A 21,877-nucleotide genomic window follows, 5' to 3' on the forward strand; every position below is an offset into this window, starting at 1 on the left:
GTTAATTGTCTGCTAAAATTTCACGATTGTGACAGGCCTACTGCCCTCTTCCACTTTTTACAGTGTATGTTTGTTAGAAGGATACAGTTAGATAAATGCAAGTTTGGTGCCTCACTTGTCTGTATTCTCCAGCCATTGCATAAATGTGTTAAATTCCATTAGCAGCACATCTGATTTAATTTAATAAAGGATTGATAAGTAAAACTTTGCTGTAAACCCTGATGAATTTAGTTTACTCAAAGCCTGTTTACAAGACAGAGTGTAAATAATTATCATTTAAACCTTTGTGTTGGGATAACTTGAGTTTTTAGTTTGAAGTACTACATACATCGTCAAATTTGATTGTTTATAGCACTATATAAACTTTCACTTAAGTTTTATTTGTTTCATTAATTTTCATACTAATTCATTTTACATTATGACAAAGTGACTCTGCTTGTGTACACAAGATCAGAGGGGAAAATTTATCTTGCACTGAGAGTTTTCAGTTATACTAGCTTACTTATGCCAACATGTAAAAAGCCTGATGAGTTGGCACTAACTCATAGGTTGTTTCGTTACAACCATACAAACTGCTACTGAATAGAGACGCACAAAAGTATCATTGCCAGAATAACTAAAACATGTTAGGTGGTTCCAAACCTTTATGTTTATTAGCTGTTCCTTCTGAAGGGAGAGCTAATAAACAGAAATCAGTAAAACCACTAAGAACTCTATGGGGTGGGGATTCCCCAACTCTTTCACTTTTTTTCTTGTTTAAATTGTTGTTCTCACAGAAATAAGAATTTTAATTTAATCTAATGCTGTGTTTTTTATACAATAAATGCAAATAAATGCTTTGTAGGTAATTTTACAGCTCACTTTATAATATAAGCCTAAGACTTTTGCACAATACTGTATGTGTTTGTGTGTTAGAGGTCAGATATTTTTAACTCTTAATAGTCTATATCTGATGGTATGTGTTTGAGGAGAGCTCCTTGCATGCTTTGTGTTTATGATTGTGAACAAAATGCTTTAGGACAAAGGCATTAGTGGCATTACAGATATGAACAAACATGTATTGAATTTCATGACAAGTGCATGATTTTACAGCTGAAAAGAGCTCTGCAAAGATGCTCAGTGCCGACTTTTTCCATTTATATGAAAAATGCTAAAATAAATAACAACAAATACAATACATGGTTTATTGGCATAGGTGTGAATGTATTCTATGAATTACATGATGTAACTCAGGTCAGGTTTCAAGTTAAAAAGTGTGAGTTTTTGCTGTCTAAATTTGGGGAGAAATTTGGGGAGAAATTTGATCTGTTTGATTCTTTGATGTTTTTCCCTTCTGTAGTGCATCCTCACAGAGGGGGAATAGCAGACCTATACGCTTTGAGCCACCAATGCTGGACTTCCATGAACAGTAAGCAACATGCTCTTAGCGTTACTTACTCCCTATTTACCCCTGTGTTCTCCATGTCACTTGCCGAATGTCACATAAACTTCTGCCTCATTTTTCTGCGAGCGTCTTAGAGCAAAGCCATTTGTCAAGTTCTGCCAAAAGCCACTTCCTCATTTCTAACATGGCTTTTTCCATTCAACAGCTGAGGAATGTTTCGGTGGTGGTTAGTCTTTCTAATTCCTTGTTGTCATTCCATTAACTGACAAATGATTCCATGCTGAACATGAGTCTTTTAAGCTACTGATTCAGACCGTCAAACATTTTATGATGCTCTGTGTAGACGATAATTTGCAGTTGTTTGTCTATTTTCAAAGAGAAAGAAAAAAACTGGAAAAAGAAGAAAACATGCTGAAAGTTTGAAACTCTTGTTTGGTCCAAGTTCAGTCTGGCAATATAGTGTATATTTATGAATAGTAAATGTTTATAAATATGGGTGTTACCAGTGAGAAAGTTGGTAAATCATCTAATTAACATGGGCCCTACGTCGTTTTTCTTTTCTTTTTTCTGTTCTCATATCAGTGTGCTATAGGCAAATAATTAATAATATTGCAACATCAGTGCCAAAGTTCAGTGCATCAGTGCACCATTTATAGTTAATAATTATTTGTGCAGCACGTGATAAAAATATTGTTAACATAACTGCTCTGTATTTTTTCTGCAATTTGTTGATTGCCAGTAGATCCAGCTAAAAGATGCCAGTGAGAAATGTAAAACTTGCGAGATTTTAGTTGTTTTTGTACCAGTTTGGTTTAGACATATATAGTTGTATGCAAAAGTTTAAACACTTCTGGTAAACATGAAATTTTGGTAAACATGACGTTTTATTGATTTTCTGTGTGAAAGTAAGTTAAAACATCCTCTACGTATGAAATTTTGCACTTTGGCACAGGCCACAATTTGTTTAATATTTTTTTCCAATATGCTAAATCTCTCAATAAAGTCTTGCTTAAATTACCCAGACCCACCAAAAGTCTCAGGCTGTAATCTACCACTGATAGCATGTGCTGCCCAATATTGTCGATGGTGCTCTACTTTCATACTTTAGACTTTCTCTTTTTTGCTTTTGAGCTTATTCTTCTTATTTCTTTGGTGTTGCTCTTTCATTTTATTTCTAAAGCACAAGGGCCCAGAGTTTTCCCGTGGCACTGCTTTAGATACTGTGGTTCAGGCTAATAATAGACAGTTTATGGATGACCCCCTTTCAGACAAGTGTTGAATAATTGTATTTGGTTGTAGATTATATGATTTTAGCTTTATCCTTTATTTATTTCATAAATAAAACCCTTTATCAGTTGTTTGTATGTCTTTCTTCATGTAGGTAGTTATAAGGAAAACAAAAAAGCCTTGTCTGCATTATCAGTGACTAATTTGAACATATCCTGTCGCTTGGATAAATACAATTTGTTGTTTTTGTTTTTTTCCCCTCCAGGCCAGTTGGAATGCCAAAAATGGAAAAAGTTTACTTACACAATCCAAGTTCAGAAGAAATTAGTTTAATATCAATATCAGCAACAACAGCGCATTTTCATGCATCCTTTTTTCAGAGTAGGGTAAGTATATTCTCAGTGCTTTATGACCCTCTTAAAGTGCTAACAGTGTAGGCCACTGAATAGGAGAAGTTGTAAGACATGTGTTTTTGAAGTGTTAGGACAGATGGGTCAATGTTAACTTCCTGTTAAGGGCTTAAAAAAAAGAACAGAAGAAATTCTCTGCTTCCTCTTTGTTCTCTCCAACAATAACTTTGTCTGTCTGGGGGGAAAATATCATGTCTTGTGGTGATAATAGTGGATCACAGCGATGCTGAGATTTCACTCCTGAATCTTTATTTTTTAAGTTTGATATTTGAATAGTGCTGTTTCGGCAGATATTTACTTAGACATGTGCGGTTTAACCAGAGGGCAGTGAACTCATTAAAGCTGAAGGGTCTAATTTAAGTGTTATGTGTGACTGTGTGTGTAGAGTCTGGAGTGCGTGAGCACACACAGCAATAAATTAAACACATACCACCTGTTTCTGACACCTACATAAATTAAAGCTTCATGCTGACCTTCTCAGCCTCTTGTAGCTTACGTTTTACAGGGCCAGGGGTGAACCATGAACTCACCATGAACTCAGTCCAGTTCAGAAAGATTGAACAGAATCAACCAAAAAATGATGCCTTGCTTGGTTGTACCTCCTGTGACATTGTTACATGATAAGGATAAAAACTGAATTTATAATACATCTTGTAGGGGGGTAACAATACAGAGATAAGGAGTGGCAAAAATGTGCCATTTGGTAATAAATGTGTTTCAATTTTCAGTTCATTAAACTATTTTGCATTATAAAAGTACAATATTGAGACAAAACCTGTGCTTTATGGTGTCCCGATCTTATGCTCTATCCACAAGATAATGTGTTAGCCTCAGATTAACAGACTAGCCACAAGGTAACATGCTAACATGCAAGGTAACATGTCATGATGCAATACAAAATATGTTGTGTTGTTATATGCTTACTAAAATGGTAATTGCTTTTATAAAACGGTGGCCAAATAAAGTATGATACAAATACAGTTTTTCAGAAAATTGTTCGTTATTAATAATAATTGACATAATTATTCCGCAAATAAATGTAGTTGAGTGGCAACAAAACACTTTTGGAGCGGCACTGAAACAACTACATGCTTGACGACATGAATGTAATTCTTTTTTATCTCCCAGATGTATGTTCATATTTTCTGCTAAAGTGACTCAAAGTTTTAAGAAAAAAAAGTTTTACATTTATGTTTGTCTTATTCTGTGAGTTTATTGGCCGGTTGCAAACCAGAAATCTGATTACTGCTTGACTCACATCGACCTGGAATTTTCCCATTTTTTACCCAAGTGCATGTAAACACATTGAATGGATTTCCAAAAAGATCAGATTTTCTGCAGTAATTGGATTAAGTGCATGTAAGCGCACTGCTTGTAAGCAATTACCTTTCATTTGAGAGAGTCAGCTTTTATTTAATTTGCGTCTGAAATTGATATCAAAGTCTCGATTTATGTGAATTGTAACCGCTATGAGAGGTAAAGCACCTTCTACAAACAAGAAAGTGGCGGTCATCGGCGTCCGTCATGGTGCACTGTGAACCATTATAGAGCCAGTAGAACATAAATGATGGGCAGACTTTTTAGAATGGCCTCTGGTTCAAAATATTTGTTGGGTCTCAAAAGGAGATGTCTTCCAAATACACGCTGACTTTTTGACCTTTATATGGTAAGCAATACGTTTATTCAAAATCAGAATATCTAGAAACCTGTACAGTGTTTGGGCATGACTTGTGTTGCGTAGTTATTGTACTTAGTGAAAGAATTTTGCTGCACTTACGCCTGTGTTTTTGTCTCACAGTACACAAGTATCCACCCACATTTCATGTTAGAATCACAGTTTTCTCCAGCCAGACCCCACTACAAGGGTTTGGTTTCTGAACTTCCCACCTTCTACAAGTTTTGTGTTTAAAAGTGCACATGGCTTAAAGTTCTTCGGCACTGTGCCGGGATTTTGGTGCGAAGCCAGGCCATTTGAGTTTTAAAAATAGATAATTATAAAACAAATAGTTCTGGTCCTAAAATCTGTTCGTCTGAGCCGCATTTGAAGCCATTGTAAAATACTCAATATACGCACATCTATGGGTTTACAACCTTACAACAACTGCATTTTTTATTACTGCGCCATGTAATGAAAAATCCTTGTGCTGTTAATAGAATCTTTGAATAATCTTTGACTCTAATGCTGATTGCATTAACCACCGAGTGTACTGATGAAGTAAGAACCCGTTTTTGTTTGAACTGAAGGACTGACAAGTTGTTTTGCTTAACTACAGTTTGGCTGGTCAGCTAGCTAACAGGCTAAAACCTAGCAAACATGCTAAACAACTCCATTAACATTACAGGCTTGAATTAAAGTACTTACAATATGATTCACTGTAAAACAACAATATAAAGACTAAAGAATGTCAGTTGAATTGCTTACATGCTTCAAATGTCCGTGTTTGTCAGATCTGCCTTAAGTATCAGACCCAGGCTAAATCTCAAACGGCTCTGTCTTCCCTATATAGTGTGCCATGGAAGTTTTGAAATTCAGCCAGAAAGTCGACTTTTTGTCGAGTATGAATGTGGCTGAATCCCAAATGGTTATTTGTTGGCTATGTTATACATTGTTTGGGCGCAGGTCCAGTACTTAAATTACCACATAGTGCACTATGTAGGGCGAAGGGAGCCACATGCAGCCCCAGTTTGGGGTAAAAGGGTGTTATCTTGGTGCTAAATAAGACTTGAGGTGGTAATTTGGTGACCAAAAAGTACTTATAAAGTGAAGGTTTTTGCATTAAACAGTGCTATGTTATATGTTCATTAATATACGCAAAAAGTTTATAAGTTCATGAAATAACAGCAATATACATTAATGGGCGACCAGATGTTCCTCTACTCTGCTTCACGTCCTTCCTAAGAATCCCCTTCCCTGTGATACAATCTTAGTAACACATGGATTCTCGTGGTTTATTGCTTTATCTTGTCTATGAAAAATGTTTTTGCATACTTTTTACCTGTCACATAGAAAGAATATGGCTATATGTGTATGTATACAATCATAAAGAGCCTTGGCATTAATAAAGTAGACCTACTTTATTAATAAAAACCCATGTTTACACTGTGGCTCAGTCAAGTGTCAACTCCATAATGCATGTTACCTTGCATGTTACTTTGAAAAAGCACTGCAGTTAACAGGATGTTTGTTTTTTTTTTCATATCATCATTGCAATCTTTTTGACTAATTTGGCATTCGTTTGACAACAGTATGCAGCAAACTGCATACTGTTAAGAGACCACAGGAGGAACGACCAATGATGAGTTTGGATATTGGAAATTTTTATGTAGTAACAATGAAGTAGTAACAATGTATGTGCAGATGATGCCTCCATGATCAATTTCTGATTCAAAAGGAAGTGACACTTATAGTAACATCCATTTTTTTTTAGACTGTATGAACACCTGTGATTGTGTTGTCAAGTCAAATGTGTTCCTAAAAGAGGAAGTCATGAGTTATATTATATTCTGTATTACAAATGCACATCACGTACCAGACATTTATTGATTAGAAATATACATTGTATCGTTCTGTACAACCCTCTTAAATGATTATATTTCATGTAGTTTAGGAAATAATTAAGCACTCATTTAAGAAATATTTAAGAAAAAAATCACTAATAATTCAAGAAACAATAATTTACTCTAAATTCAACAAATAACACATAATAAGAAATAATTAAGTCTCATTTCTAGTTTAAATCCCTAGTGCAGACCCTCCCTGCTCTTTAATATTGCACTTTACCTCAAACTTGAGAGCTGAGAGGAGGTGCATGCTCCTCGAAAGTGTATATTAGCTCATGGCTAGCTTGTTGTTGTTGTTGTTGTTGTTGTTGTATATTGTACTTTTATAGCATGGAATACTTTATAATCTGAAAATGAAAATGTTAACATATTAACCTATGGCAGATTTTAAGACCCCCCCGGTTTTTTTTTCTTGTATCAGGAAATCTAACCTAACCATATTTCCAAGGTTGTTGTTAGCCAGCTCAAAATAGCTCTCACACAAGTACTTGTGATGCATTTCATGCCTCCAGAATGTCGCCAGAAGTTTTGTTTTAATGGTTCTTTTTGATATACAGGTCTTTTGTGGTGTGAGTATTGTGGTAAAACAAGGTCTAAAGCTGCTGCTCCCAAATAACTAGTTCAGTTTAGTCTTCAAACAGAAAGATCAAGTGGCATTTGTTTTTAAATTTACTAATTTAGATATACTACAGTATGACTGACTGTCTTGCTTGCTTTTGTTTTCCAGATAATTCCACCAGGAGGGAACACCTCATTTGATGTAGTGTTTCTTGCTCGAGTAGTAGGAAATGTAGAAAATACGTTATTTATTAACACATCTCATCATGGAGTGTTCACATACCAGGTACGTTAAGCACAGAATGCATGTTGTGAACTGGAAGGATAAATAAAATAAAGATTTTTTTCGCCGACGAGACTCTGCATTGTGTTGTTTAATATAGGTGTTTGGTGTGGGCATCCCTAACCCTTACAGACTCAGGCCCTTTGTAGGGGCCAGAGTACCCGTAAATAGCAGCTTCTCTCCACTCATAAACATCTTCAACCCACACAGTGAACCACTCCAGGTAATCCCTGCCTTACTTCTTCTATGACAGAGTGTGCTGTCTATTGGATGTCTAAAGTTGAATATACAGTGGGGTCCAAAAGTGTGAGACAACTAGTGAAAATGCTTCTTCTCTAATTTGTTGCAAAAAATTTCAGAATTTCTTGCTATTTGGAATTTCCTTCTTTTGCTTTAAAAGGCCGGTATCATGTTAATCATGTTCCTTTTAAAGTAAACTAGTCTGATATAGCATATAAATATTGCTCAAGTTTCAAAACATACCATTTACTCCCTAGTCCATGCAGTCCAAATATAGAAAATGAGCAGCAACAGTCTGTTTTGAATTCATTGTTTCTGTGAAGTCACAAAAAACATCACCTATTTAGTCTGAAGCAGTTTAGCTCTGTCCACTGAAATTATAAGGAGTGTTTCAGCTTGGACTGCTTTTTAAATGAACCACAATATAGGGCAGCCAATCAGAAAAAAAGGTTTTTACATATATTAGTCTTAAAAGCACAGCAACAAAAACAGTCTGTTTAATGCTAAGGATTAAAGAGGGGTTGGACAATGGTCATGTAGAGGTAAGTTTTGTTTATTTCCAGGTTTCAAACAAAACTGGCTTCAGACTTCAAAACTCCAGTGTACATGAATGCTGCTGAACAGGTTGACAGGTGACTGCTTTCTCTTCCAGGTTGTGGAGATGTACTCAAGTGGGGGTGATCTGCATCTAGAGCTGCCTACTGGCCAACAAGGTGGCACCAAAAAGTTATGGGTGAGCATGAAGTTAAATAACTGTTGTGAACTTTTGGTGTGCATTTAGCTCAGAGTACATAGAAATTTGTTTTATTTATGCAGGAGATTGCCCCGTTTGAGACAAAGGGTGTGATGAGGGCCAGCTTCTCTTCGCGGGATGCTGACAACCACACAGCTTTTATCAGGATCAAAACCAATGCATCCAATGAGGATGAGTTTATCATCCTCCCTGTGGAAGTGGAGGTCACCACAGGTCAGGATGAATTCCCATAATCATTGTGTCACAGTCAAAACAGTTAGCCTGAGATTTTTGGCCCTAATTTAAATCTCTTGCTAACTACATTTTAATTTCTTTCCCCAGCACCTGGTATATACTCTTCAACAGAGATGTTGGACTTTGGTACGCTTCGATCACAAGGTAATGATTTTATCCTGTCCTTTCTTTTAAAAAATCAGATCAGATTTTTAAAATCTTTTATTTGCAACATACAACGTGTACATGATGTTTTTCTTGGTGTGAGTGTTGACGTTACATTTACTTACTTATGAATACTTTTTCAGATCGACCAAAACAGTTGAATTTGCATCTTCTAAATTCTGGAGCAAAAGATGTGTCAATCATGGTAGGTCCCCTAGGTTTCTCCTAGAAAAGTGGTTGTATTATCATCTACTTTATGGTCATCTACTATACATCTACTCTCTAGTTTTAAAACATTGACAAAGCCTTAACTTAATTACAGTTCTATGAAGAAGTTTGGGCGCCCCTGGTCAAATGACATGTTTTGTTGGTTTTCTAAGTGAAAATAAATTAACACATCCTCTACAGACAGCACGCTGCTGCACATGTTAATGCACAATTACTGTTTAGTAACATACTGGAGGGAAAACCCCACAAAATGTGGCCTTTGAAAAAGTAATGGCACTTTTATATTTCATGTTTTATCTTTTTCCAATATGTTAAACTCAGACACTGCACACAAAAAATTGCAGAAAATTTATTTTTTACTTTTGTTCTCACTTGATTTTCACTTAGATATGTAATTTGACCTGGGAATCTTCAATCTTTTGCATATGACTGTGCCTAAAAACATAATACAGGTGATGTTTACAAAATCTTAACAATATATATGATTGGCTTGTTAATAATTATTTTTATATTTTAGTCATTATATGCCGTGATGGCAGTTTGCATCACCAGCTGTGCACTCTTATTTTATATATATTTTATATGTATTTTATTTTGGCGTTACAGTTTACACTGTAAATAAATGGATAAAGTTTTATACATGGAGATATCATTTTTGGGTGTGCGTGCTTCTCTGTAATTGCAGAAACCAGTAACACAGATGTAATATCTTTATGAGCAGGCAACAAAGATGTGGTTCTGCTTTCACTGGATTAGTCTATAGGCTACCGATGTTTGCTTTAATTTGCAACAGGTAGAGGAGCAAATTTTTATGAGCTATTGCTGGTGTAGTTCTATTGCCTGACTCCTGATATTCTACCTCACTGTCTCTATTCGGTCTCTTTGTCACGATTTTATATCTTTTTCATCACTTTTGAAAATAAAAGGAACTGATTTTTGGCCACTGCCAGTGAATGCATACTCTTAGCTTGGATAGTTTTCTAATGCAGTTTTACTGTTTGTTGTAGACTAACCAGTGTTTCCATTTCACAGAGCGTTCGTCCAACACCATCAAACGAAGCCATCACAGTCGAGTTCAAGCAGATCACACTAAAAGCAGGAGAGAGTCGATATACCAAAGTTGCAAGTATTAATTTTGATGGTAAGAATGTATTTTATATTATTCTTAAAAAAAAATTACATTTTATTTCTTGAAACATTTGCTGCAAGTCATATAGTAGTATTATATGTTTACACTGAGATAGTTACGTTGGCTTTATTCAACACTAACAAACATAAAGCACCAAAAATGTTTGTTAAAACTTGATAAAACATTATGCCAATGAATGTTATCTGTAAGAACCTAAAATATGAGAAGGTTTGAAGGCCACAGCAGTTTATGAACAGGAGAGATTTTTTTATTATAAGCAGTGGAAGGGGAGGGTACACTGGTTACTTCTTGTTAAAACCACTTGACCATCAGTCATCCAATGGGTGACTCACAAGTGCTTAACATTGTGTGGCTTACTGCTTTACAACAGCATTTCAAAGAAGAATCACTTTTTTTTTTTGTTATTTCTGAGATTTTTATTTTACAATTTTATTTACAGAGAGAAGCTGTGCCACTTTTTTGTAATACATCAGTCTAGAAATAAAGTGTCTGTCTGTCGTCTCATGTTTTATGTGAATTAATTTTTTGTATCTTTTATTTAAATCTTGTCATTTCAGCTTCAAAAGCAAGAAGACCAGACCAGTTTTCTGGTAAAATAACAGTAAAGGCGAAAGAGAAAAGCTACTCAAAACTTGAAATCCCTTACCAAGCTGAAGTTTTAGAAGGGTCAGATATAACACCTGTGTTTTTATCTTCATTATTCCAAATACTGTCTTTATTCTTGTATTATATTGGAAATATAAGACTTATTTTCTTTATTTCTCTTAGGTATCTGGGCTTTGACCACACAGCCACCCTGTTCCACATCAGAGATAGCCCTGTAGATCCAGTGGATAGGCCCATCTACCTCACCAACACCTTTAACTTCGCCATACGCATCCACAACGTGTCCCTTCCTGAGGATGCGAAGACTATGTTCAATGTGAGTCAGTCTGCGTATTTCCATAATACAGCATGTTGAGCTTCAGAGGAGCTCATAAAATAATAAAGCAGGGGAGTATGGCTGCTTTATTCCATTCAGCTAGAATAATGCTCATTTTATTTATAAGCTGGTATGATGGCAACCTGCTTAGTTTGTGTGTTTATTTATATGCTCAAGCGTTTGGTAACATTTTGGTAGTGTTACTTAATTTTAGCACTAACAGAACAATGTTCAAACATTTTTTTAAATAAAATAAAATAAAGATGATTAAGGTATAGGCTCAATCGAAGCAAAACAATTTTAGTCCAAGTCAGTTAAATGTGTTTTGAAAGCTGACTTTGAAACCAAACATTGGATGATGAGTTTTACTGGGCTGCCATGAGGAGAGGTTAGAAATGGTTGAACAAACACATTCACATACAATAAATAACGACTTATTGTATTACTGTTATTTGTGTTTATCATTATATTTGTTTTCTGAGCAAATAAATACTTACTGCACAGATAAATTGCTTTTCATTTAATTTTCTCAGGTGTCTAAAACTTTCACCTGGTCTATATATGTAACTGCCGAGCCAGGGAAGTTTTTAAAAATTGGCTAATAAATAAGTAATGTACTTTAGTTTTTGAGAATTAGCAACTCCAATGTGGTGTGGTGTTTCTGCTTCCTTAAGACCATGACAAATGTGATTAATGCCATGTCAATGGCTACTCCAAAATACTCAAGTAATCTTCATTAGGTTGTTTTGGCAAGCTTGAGCACTTTGCGCTGCTGCCAAAAAATAAGTATTTTGTTTTGCTTGTTTGAGCACTAACGTTTTCATTTTGGTTTCCATTTCCTGTGTGGTTTAGGTGCATAATTTTAGCGCGCCAGTCCTCATCCCTCCCCACGAGTCGCGCTACATGTTCTCACTTCTCTTCCGGCCTGTGCGTCCATCCATTCACATCGACAGCAACATCCTCCTCATCACCAATGCATCAAAGTTCCACCTGCCTGTCAGGGCGTATACTGGCTTCCTGGAGGTAAATTAGCAGAGCCTGCTAACATGCTTTAGGATAACTGAAATGTTTACAAAGTAATTTCTTGAATGGTTGGGACTTTTTTGTAACATAGTAATAAAGTAATTACAAAAGTATTATTACAGGAGAAGGGTTACTCTTGAAATTGGATTATTTTTTACTGACAATTTATATAGCTGTACTGTGCAGATTTCTTGCTTGCCTTTATTAGCAAGTACATCATTGCATTGAAGAGTTCTTATTTGCAGCTTATACTAGTCCTGTTTAAAATGTCTTCCAAACTAAAAGAACCAATTTGTATAAACAAAAAAAACAGGTTTCCTCACAAATGTAACATTTTTAAGAGTATAAAGATTAATTCTGATATTTTATGGTGTGTATACCCTCTTTGTTTGGTAATTTCATGGAATCTTCTTTGTAATGTGTTCTCAACAGCCTGTAGTCCTTCCACCTAGTCCTACAGAGCACATCTTGGATTATGGAGTCCTTAGTGCTACAGACACCAGCAGTTTGGTGTTTGTGGTCGTCAACAGCAACCCCATAGAGGTAAGGGTCAGGTAACTGCATAGGTGACTGGGTTTGGGTTACAAGGTAGTCGTTTTCATTGAAGAAAGTATGAAAATGTGCCCCATTCATGACCACCTGAGATACTGACTGTATTAATACAGAGCATTTAAACATCTTAAACCCCCATAATGGTTGTAATAATAACAATAATAATAAGATTTGTTTGTATAGCACACTTCATGCATACAATGCAACTCAACGTGGGTTAAAAGACAAAAGAGGGAAATTAAAAATGATATAACAATAAAATGATATATGCAGCAATAAGATTTTTACGTTGTGACAAATTTGAATGGACTTTAACAATTTTCAAAATAGGAATATAGTGAAATAGTTTGTTGTAGAATGAAGTTGAAATTGTGGTAAACTGTTTTTTGTAGTGCCTTTTTTGTGGTTTTGCCTGTAGTGCTTTTTTGTGGTTCTGTCTAAGGCTTTAGATAGACTGGTGTAACCGTGCATCGTTGCTGATTAATGTGACTCATTCTTTCTTTGCAGCTGGAAATAAAGTCATGGCTGGTGACTGGAGACAGTCTGTCGATGGAGCTACTGAACACAGAGAAAGGGAACAGGAGTGTAGCACTGGGTAGAATCAGAGAGCTCCAGAACACTTCAGCAGTCCATTACAAAACTGTAAGGCTATATTTAAAACATAATAATATGTTGAGGTCTAGGCTATAGGGAGGTCAGTCCATTGATGTCAAAACACCAGCGGCTTCTTTGTTTAAATTTTTTCTTTGTCACTAACAATTGTGTGACAGACGCACATCCATTCAGACTGATTGTGTTGAGTCCTCTCACAGTTGAAAGATAGATGGAAACACCTGTAAATTTTTATTATCCCTCAGAGATAAAAGCTTAGTACTGTTTATTTATTTATGGGCAGTCTTGCATGATTAAGGTTGTTCTGTGTTTCTTTGTACTTAAATAACGTTTACAACTCCAGTTTAGGAATTTTTTCCCGATTACCTTTCTTAAAATGTCCCCTTTGTCGCGCAAGTGAATTATCTTGTGTGATCTCCAGAAAAAAAAAATGTACTTACAGGTTGTTTTGACTAGAAATTAAATAAATGAAAGTTAGAATTTAACAAAGTACTGTGTGCATACACGCACACACACATCTTTTCTACATTCATTTCCAAAATATCCTCTGTGTCTAATAATCCAGCAGAGATCTTGTGACTACTGTAGAGAAAAACATAAATGCAGTTAGAAAATTGCCTTCAAGGTTTTAATTGGGAGCATGCTGTACTACACATAGGTTTATTCTTGGGTGAAGAATGAGATTCTAACCTGTTTTATTTGATCATGCAATTCATATTTGAGACATAGTCCATGTTTGCTCTTGGGACCATTCTAGCATGGTTGACTGAATATGAATTACGTAATCTCAATTTAGCTGTGTCAGGGTTTTGCATGCTTTACCAACCTAATGTTCAGCTCTTGAATGGACAAGGCTGAATGTTTATATACTGACGTGTTGTGTTTGCACTTTTTATGCTTGGGGATATAATCAGTCAGCTGACATGAAAGAAATGAATATAATGATCTGCATATCCTGCACCATGATTTTCATATATTAAAAACAAAAGGACCAATGTTTTCTGTGCAGTTGTACTTCATCATGCATTTCAGTTTATGTAGTAAAAGCATATGGAAACCAGAACTTTGTGATTTGTAAAGGTGTTAATGTTTGTGCCTATTTCTCCTTACAGGTCATTTTAGCCTCTGGCTATTATGCAGCATTTAAAGTCACTCTGGTGGCTAAAGCACTGGAGGGGGTGTATGATGGAGCTGTACATATTACCACAGATTATGAGGTATGTGATCCTTCTATACTCTCATAGTGGATGTGTCTCATAACACTGGCATGACCATACTTGCCCAGGTGTGTTGTTTACAGTTTAGTCCTGTTCTCCTTCCTCTTACAGATATTGACTATTCCAGTAAAGGCCCTCATAGCTGTGGGAACATTAAGCTCTTCACCCAAACACATTATTATGCCCCCTTCCTTTCCGGTAAGTTCTTTGCTGCAAGAAGTGTCTTTTTACAGTGGAAACGTCTTTATAGTTACAGTGATCCATATTGTTGTCTGTGAGGATCTAAGTCAACACATGGCTGGTGATTCTGGATGAATTCAACACACTTGTGGTAGATTCACTGCCAAAACTACTAATTTGTTCATTTATTTCTTTGTTTTTGTTTGATTGTTCACATTATCTTTTTAATGTGACGTACATCTGACAACAATATGAACAAATCAAGCTCCTGTACTGACTCAAATGCACAAAAGAACACCAGGCAGGCTCCTTCATCAAACACAGCTGTCCTCCAACATTCCCTAAGATTAAAAGTCTCCTTTCACGTCACATTAACATTAGCTGTACGAAGTTTACAGAAAAGAGAAAAAATTGTGAATTTCTATGCTTATTTTAATAGTGGAAGCTAATGAAACTGAGAAAGGAGAAAGCTTGTTTTCTTTCATATTTCTGCTGTGAAAATAATTGCTGTTAAAGGGGTGCAAACTCAGAGTCAAAATGGTAGTGTGTGTATGTGTATATGTATATATATATATATATATATATATATATATATATATATATATATATATATATATATATATATATATACAGGATAAAGAAACCTGATCTGTAAGAGGCTCCTTTTTTGTTTCTCTCTTTTTTACCAAAATATCCTGTGATTTTGAATAGTTTGATTTCTCTTGTTAGAAAAGTGCCTTTCTCAGTGATGTTGGCGTTAGATATCTGTTCCTGCGCAGCATGAAATTATGAATAGGATAGTTGATGTAAAAGTCGTGTGAATTCTGATCTGACTGTTCAGGCAGAGGTCACATTGCCATGTATCAAATACGTATCAGATTTCACTACATATGAAAGTGGCCGAAATCGGAACTGAAAACATCGGATTGAATCTATTTTTTATTGTTCATTTTGTCACACAAAAAAATTAATGTCTTGCATATGAAGAAAAAGGCCACTTTCGCCTGCAGTATGAACAGAGCCAAAAGTGACCGTGCAATACATCACAGCCTTATTAGTCTACCCTCCAAAGATGCTGTCCTCTCTTAACCATCCCAGGTGAATGTGACAGCATGAATAGAAAATGTTTTGAAATGTTAAAGTTTCTTTTTCTGCTACTTTTTGTAGACAACACACCAGAAGAATATAATTCTTACTATTTTTTTCATGATTATTCAAAAGCTAAATAGTTAGTAGATGCTTGACTATAGACAACAAAGGCATTGAAAAAGACCCAAGTATCAAACTTTGGCTGAAGACATTTCCGCACAAATCCTGACTGACACAGTTAGCTCCCTTTAGTTACCACTCCCTGTCTCCTCTGCAGCACACTTACTCAATTTGTTTTTGCGTACTTGCCTTTACAGTCAAGAAACAGTCCATTAGCAGTTGCCAAACATTTCCTGTGTCCCCATCCCAATCCCCTCCAGACTATATTGTACATTGTGTGTGTGTGTGTGTTTGACGTATTTATCTCCAGGGAAAAGTGGTTCACCAGGGCCTCAGCATCCAAAGTTCATTCTCGCAGAAGGTCAGGCTTCAGCAGATCCTTTCTCTTACTGAGGATGTGCGGTTTTACTACAAACGACTTCGTAGTAACAAAGTGGAGCTGGAGCCCAGACGCAAATCCAAGGTACCTGTGCTTTATAGACCTTTGAAGTTGTGTTGTCATTCTGTAGTTCATGTCCTGTCTATATTAGGGACTCTAAGCTCTACTCTGAGGGATCTTAGCAGATAATAAGGGAAAACAAAAATGTTTACAAAGCCAGTACGTTATGCATGTACGTACAGTGGAATGTGAGCAACCACTACATGCCACATGCATGCTAGAAGCAAGCTAACACTCTTGTCCATTGAAATAATGTTGCATGAAAGTCCACTATTAAACACTTATTATAACTTTTATTTTTGTTGAAGTGAAAATCCGTACACAACCTCTACAGAGAGCACACTTCTGCATATTTTATATCACTGTAGTTATTTATTTGTTGAAATTATATTGGAAATGAAATTAAAAAATAAAGTGTGCCTGTACACAAGTTATGGGTGTTTCAACTTTTGTTTTTTTTCCCCAATATGTTAAACTTAGCAAATAAATAGAAATTGTGCCATATATAAGTTTTCTTTCTTATTTCCTGTCCGCCAGGGGCGGTACTTACTAAGTATGTATACGTCCGAGAGGATGTATACCAAATGAGTCACCCTGTGCCCCCTGCACGTGATGTCGCTGAGGCTATATCATCCTGTGACTCGCCGCAAGCTTCCTTTTCCCTTCTCACCATCGACCTACTATGCAGTCGGGTGACACCATTCATAGTGTCAGTGATTCGTAACTCTTTTTGTCCTCTTCGGACAGTTGTCTTCCACTCCTCATTTGACCACACCAAGCATCTCTGTGTAGGCTGTGTAAGCTCTTCCCTCACCTCAGTCAGTTGGCTATCTGGCTTGGGGTCATGGCAGACTGGCGGCGAATTTGGCTCATGGCTGCCACCAAGTATGGCTGGAGCAGTCTACACTTACAGATGCGTGTAGGGCGATGATTCCTTCTCTGCCCTTAGTTCTGGGCCATGTCTTTGGCCTAGTGGTTAGGGAAGCTCTTGAATGCCACTCTTCCTTCTCCAAGTTATCTAGGTTGAAGACCCTTTGTTGTTCCCGAAGAAAGACGTATTTGGCCAATTCTGGATTTCTGACAGTTGAAGTAGCCTCTGAGGATTTTTGCTCTTTTGCATTCTTCACATTGGTGCTGTTCTTCAGTGTTTGCAGATGGAGAGTGGATTACTTTGGTGGACTTACAAGTCCCATAGTGCAAAGCACAGGTGTTTTCTCCGGTTTGTGTTCCAGGGCAAAGAGTTCAGTTCAAATTTATGCCCTTCAGACAGTTGTTAGTTTTTGAGGCGTTTTTGAAGTGCATACTGGCCTCCCTGACACCCCTCATGGAGCAAAGGCTAAAAATCTTTCCTTATTAGACATTTGGCTGGTGTGTGTGCCCCTCTCAAACATTCTCAGAAGCTGTAGGAAGATGCTCAATCACTGGGCCTATCTGTGAACTGGGAAAAGAACAAACCGTCTCAGTCACTGACAACGCAGTTTATTGGCATGATGCCAAACTCTCAAACGATAGTGGCCCCGCTGCTGATCGACCGAGTCCAGGTGATTCTGCTACTCATTGGCTGCCTGAGGCTGGGAGCAAGAACATGGTACTTAACACTGCGGTGGCTTTAAGGATTCCTCATGGCTGCAGTGCAGGTCATTGCTTCTAGATGTGGCTGATTTCTCACCAGCTGGACTCTCTGTGCCACAGGCATGTCTTAATTTGTATTCCTGTCTCTCATTCTAGCGCTCCTAAACAGAGTTCAGAGAGAAGAACGTTGGGTTGTCTTGGTAGTGCCATGGTGGCTGAAACTAATTCTGTCATGGGGCACAGGTATGGTATCCACAACTGTTTGGAGTTTCACCAGCTGTGGCTATGGCCCTAAGGCCTGATCTGTCATCGTGCTCTCCTGGAGTCAAAACTACAATTCTGAATGCTAGAGCTCCTTCAACCCATACTGTATACAAGGGCAAGTGGCAGGTGTTCATGGGCTGGTGCTCAAAGAACCAGTGCTATGTCTCTGCTATGGCAAAGGTGTGGAATACAGACCAGCTGTTTATATGCTTTTTGGAATCTAAATACGGCTCTCCACTCTCAAAGCACCATCTTTCGCGTTGGCTGGTGGAGGTGATTGAGCTGGCCTGCACAGCTGCCAACCATCCATTATCTGCGCATTCTACTGGCCACTCAATCAGGAAAGTCTTTGTTTTAGGCCTCCTTCACAGGAGTTCCATTCATTGACACTGTTGTACAGCAGCCACATGATCTACGGCGTACACGTTTCCTCCATTCTATAATGACGACGTTGCTGCGTCATCATATCTGACGCAGGCTGTCCTGTCCCATAACACGGGCTGTGTCTGATACACTCGTTGTGACTGCATGGGCACAGATCCTTCACTCAGGAAGTACTACTCCTGGCGATCAGGATCTATGCAACATAACACTAGTTAAGAATGTAACTGTGGTTATGGGAGTAGTTGATGACTGCCGGTGTTCCTGGTCACTCAGAGAAAGCAAGAAGATCTAGGTACCTAAAGTCATGGGATGATATAGCCTCTGTGACATCACTAGCATTATTCTCTGTGGAAGATATGCTAACTCATTTTCACTTAGAATGTCAAAACGTGTATGACTTTAACAAGTTTTGTATTTTGGTTCATTAATGACCTTATCAAGGGATCCAGTAACAAAAATGAAAAATGTATGAACAGCAAAACATGTTGGCTTTGGAGCATTTTTTTTATCACGTTATAAGAGAGCTTTTTTGTTTGTTTGTTTGCTTGGTTTTTTTTTTTTTGGTTTTTTTTTTTAACACCATTCCTTTTCTTCTTCATAGAGAAATTACAGCTTAGACCCAGAGTTACACAGGCATGAGCCTGACTACAAAATGAACCATGACTTCAGTAGTCTGTTCCACATTGTTCAGGCCACAGCAATTCAAGCATCTGCAGTGTAGAATCTGCCTTAATTTAACTTTTTTTTAAATATATATTTCTCTCTCTTCTTTTACAGATAGCAAATATTTATTTTGATGCAAGTTTACAGTGTGGCGATCACTGTTATGTGGGATTACCATTTGTGCTGAAATGTAAGTTCTCTTATTTGCCGCCTTCAGTTTATTTTGGTTCTGTTTGTGTTTTATGGGTGTTTTTTTGTTAAATGTGTAAAATACTTGTTAATTGTTTTATTGTGTTTGCAGCTGAATCAAGATCCCATAGTCTGGCCATGCAAGAGGACATTTGGGATGCTGATGTAGATTTGCACCAGAGGTTGTTGAAAAGATGGAGAGAACTGAAGGAACAGTCAGGGCTTGAGTGAGTTCTGCCTTGAAGGCTTACTGTGTTTACAACATCACATGTTCCAAATCATATTTCAGTGTCTACTACAAGGGCATATTTGTAGGAACTTGAACAATTGCTGTGTTTTTTGTGTAGGATTGAAGCATTCTTTGAAGTAAACACAGATCTTCAGAAAAATGTGCAGGCAAAAATCTCAGCACAGCTTACATGGCCCTCACTAGTAAATTCCTCACAGCAAGTTCTGTTCCCCCTCACCAACACCAACAGCTCTTCGGTGAGTACTTTTTACACTCATTTGCAAGTTTGTGTTTTCTTTTTGTGTTTTTTCAAACCTGAACATTGTGCTTGATGAATGGGAATCTGAGTGAGCACATAATTTCCATATTTATTTCATTTTTTTGTTGTAGTCGAGGAGAGTTCAACACCTAGCCCAGATGTGAAAAATGAATTGCCACCTTTTGCAGCAAAATGCAGTTAAACAGAGTTATTGAAGAGTAATTTTGGCCCTTCTCCATGCTATGTTGAAGCCCATGAGCTGCTTTGCTTCTGGTTCCACCACAGCATCTTCATGAGGTCGAAGAGACATCCTAAATCTCATTTTTAACTTCCTTCTTTACACATCATTCTCATACAGAATTTCTTCTGTGTTTGGATAATCGTCTCAATTCATAACACAACTGTGCTTCTGTTCTTAAATTGATAGTCTTTAATTGTCCAGGAAACTTCTTGTGAATATGTCCTTTAAATGAATGCAAATTATGCAGTTCATAATGCAGAGAAGTATCCCAAAACTATTTCTAATACTTACATGTGACCACTGCTACGGTCTTCCGCCTGTTAAGTGCAGTCTGGTTTTCACCATACATGATGGGAACAGTGCTGTCCAGAAAATTCATTTTTGAATCATCTTATAAATCAAGATGCAAGAAATAATCCTATTACTCCAACCACAGGTTGTTTTTGTAGTTCGCTAGTTATAGTACTGGGGGAAAAAGTTCTACAAAAACTGCATTTATTTGGCTTATTATGAGATAAAGGCAATGAAAAGTTTCCTCTAGACAGTGCACTACAGCATGGTATGGTTACTAATCTGAATTCAGAATTAACTAATGAGTACCGGTGTTCATTTCCCATTGTATAACAGTACCTATGAAAGTAACTGGAGGTTGTGTGGTGATGACGTGATTTCCTATACAATGGTAAAGTTAACAATAAACGCAAACAGTTGCAACAACAAAGTGGCTTCAAATTCTGATTTACCTTTTACTCCACATTTTATGTGTAGAGTCACAGCCAGCGATTCTAGCTGGCTAGTGTTGCTAGCAGTGGTGGTCATCTGACATGGATGATGACACATGATGCTTTTCTGATGACTACATTTGACCAATCAAAGGTCTGCATCATTTATATGTATTAGTTTGGTATGCATCTTACCCTGGCAAGAATCTAACTCAGGAACCAAAATTCACTTACCAATGGGAATGTCGATAAAATGTATGATCACGGATTTGTAACCATATGGTGCCTTACCACACTGTCTCACGACGTAGAGTATTATACCACTTGTGTTAAGTAGACGTCACAGGAGCAGTAGAAACAGTAGTTGTTACTGTTGTTACAGTTTTTTTATACCATCATTTGTTTGAGTTTACAAGTGGGGGCAATTGTATTTTCATATAAAACAAAAAAAACAGTAACTTTTTTCTGTAACTCACAGAAAATCCAGATGTGCAAAAATCCATTAAACTAAACACTGACTGTGAATTTCTGTGTTAAACCATATTACTACATTGTGAGAGCATGGTACACTTTAGGGCTACAAACAGAGCTGGTACATATGTTGAACACACTTTTGGACACAAAGTTTTGCCTTATGTGACCATATCTTTCCCTACATCCCCTCACCACTTTTCTCAACTCTGTTAGGAGGAGGAGGTTGTTCTGGAGAACCCGTCTGATGTACCAGTCTATGTGCAGGTTCTCCCAGTGGCCCTCTACCCAAACCCTTCAGTGTTCACCGGAATACTAGAAGACAGGTAATGCACCAAGTCACACTTGTGCTACTTGTAACAAAACAGGAAGCCTGTCTTTTATTTATGTTTTGGCCTAGTGCAAAGCTTGCAGATTCTTAGGAACTACTTAGGAAGTGCTTAGGAAGTACTTGTACCCTGGAAAGAGGCTGTGTTTGTTAGTGTAGGCCTGATTTGATAAGAGTCTAATTTAAAATAAAAATAGCAAATACAAAAGAAAAACTTTTAGCTTACTC

The 21,877-nt window shown here is 37.1% G+C and overlaps 1 protein-coding gene across 4 annotated transcripts in view; it reads left to right on the forward strand.

The window, feature by feature from the left end:
* The window catches only part of tmem131 (transmembrane protein 131), a 51,162-nt gene that overhangs the window by 18,042 nt on the left and 11,243 nt on the right, over positions 1 to 21,877 (forward strand). For all 4 annotated transcript variants that reach the window (XM_036570308.1, XM_036570309.1, XM_036570310.1 and 1 more), the window contains exons 4-24: positions 1,340 to 1,408; positions 2,877 to 2,997; positions 7,310 to 7,426; positions 7,524 to 7,646; positions 8,316 to 8,396; positions 8,480 to 8,630; positions 8,739 to 8,795; positions 8,939 to 9,000; positions 10,056 to 10,164; positions 10,731 to 10,839; positions 10,942 to 11,095; positions 11,948 to 12,118; positions 12,551 to 12,661; positions 13,178 to 13,312; positions 14,395 to 14,499; positions 14,611 to 14,697; positions 16,199 to 16,351; positions 19,325 to 19,400; positions 19,512 to 19,626; positions 19,747 to 19,885; positions 21,538 to 21,647. In XM_036570308.1, the coding sequence (XP_036426201.1) occupies positions 1,340 to 1,408; positions 2,877 to 2,997; positions 7,310 to 7,426; positions 7,524 to 7,646; positions 8,316 to 8,396; positions 8,480 to 8,630; positions 8,739 to 8,795; positions 8,939 to 9,000; positions 10,056 to 10,164; positions 10,731 to 10,839; positions 10,942 to 11,095; positions 11,948 to 12,118; positions 12,551 to 12,661; positions 13,178 to 13,312; positions 14,395 to 14,499; positions 14,611 to 14,697; positions 16,199 to 16,351; positions 19,325 to 19,400; positions 19,512 to 19,626; positions 19,747 to 19,885; positions 21,538 to 21,647 (2,355 nt within the window). The remainder of the gene's footprint in view (positions 1 to 1,339; positions 1,409 to 2,876; positions 2,998 to 7,309; positions 7,427 to 7,523; positions 7,647 to 8,315; positions 8,397 to 8,479; positions 8,631 to 8,738; positions 8,796 to 8,938; positions 9,001 to 10,055; positions 10,165 to 10,730; positions 10,840 to 10,941; positions 11,096 to 11,947; positions 12,119 to 12,550; positions 12,662 to 13,177; positions 13,313 to 14,394; positions 14,500 to 14,610; positions 14,698 to 16,198; positions 16,352 to 19,324; positions 19,401 to 19,511; positions 19,627 to 19,746; positions 19,886 to 21,537; positions 21,648 to 21,877) is intronic.

This window comes from Colossoma macropomum, unplaced genomic scaffold, assembly GCF_904425465.1.
Source record: "Colossoma macropomum unplaced genomic scaffold, Colossoma_macropomum, whole genome shotgun sequence".
Lineage (NCBI taxonomy): Eukaryota > Metazoa > Chordata > Actinopteri > Characiformes > Serrasalmidae > Colossoma > Colossoma macropomum.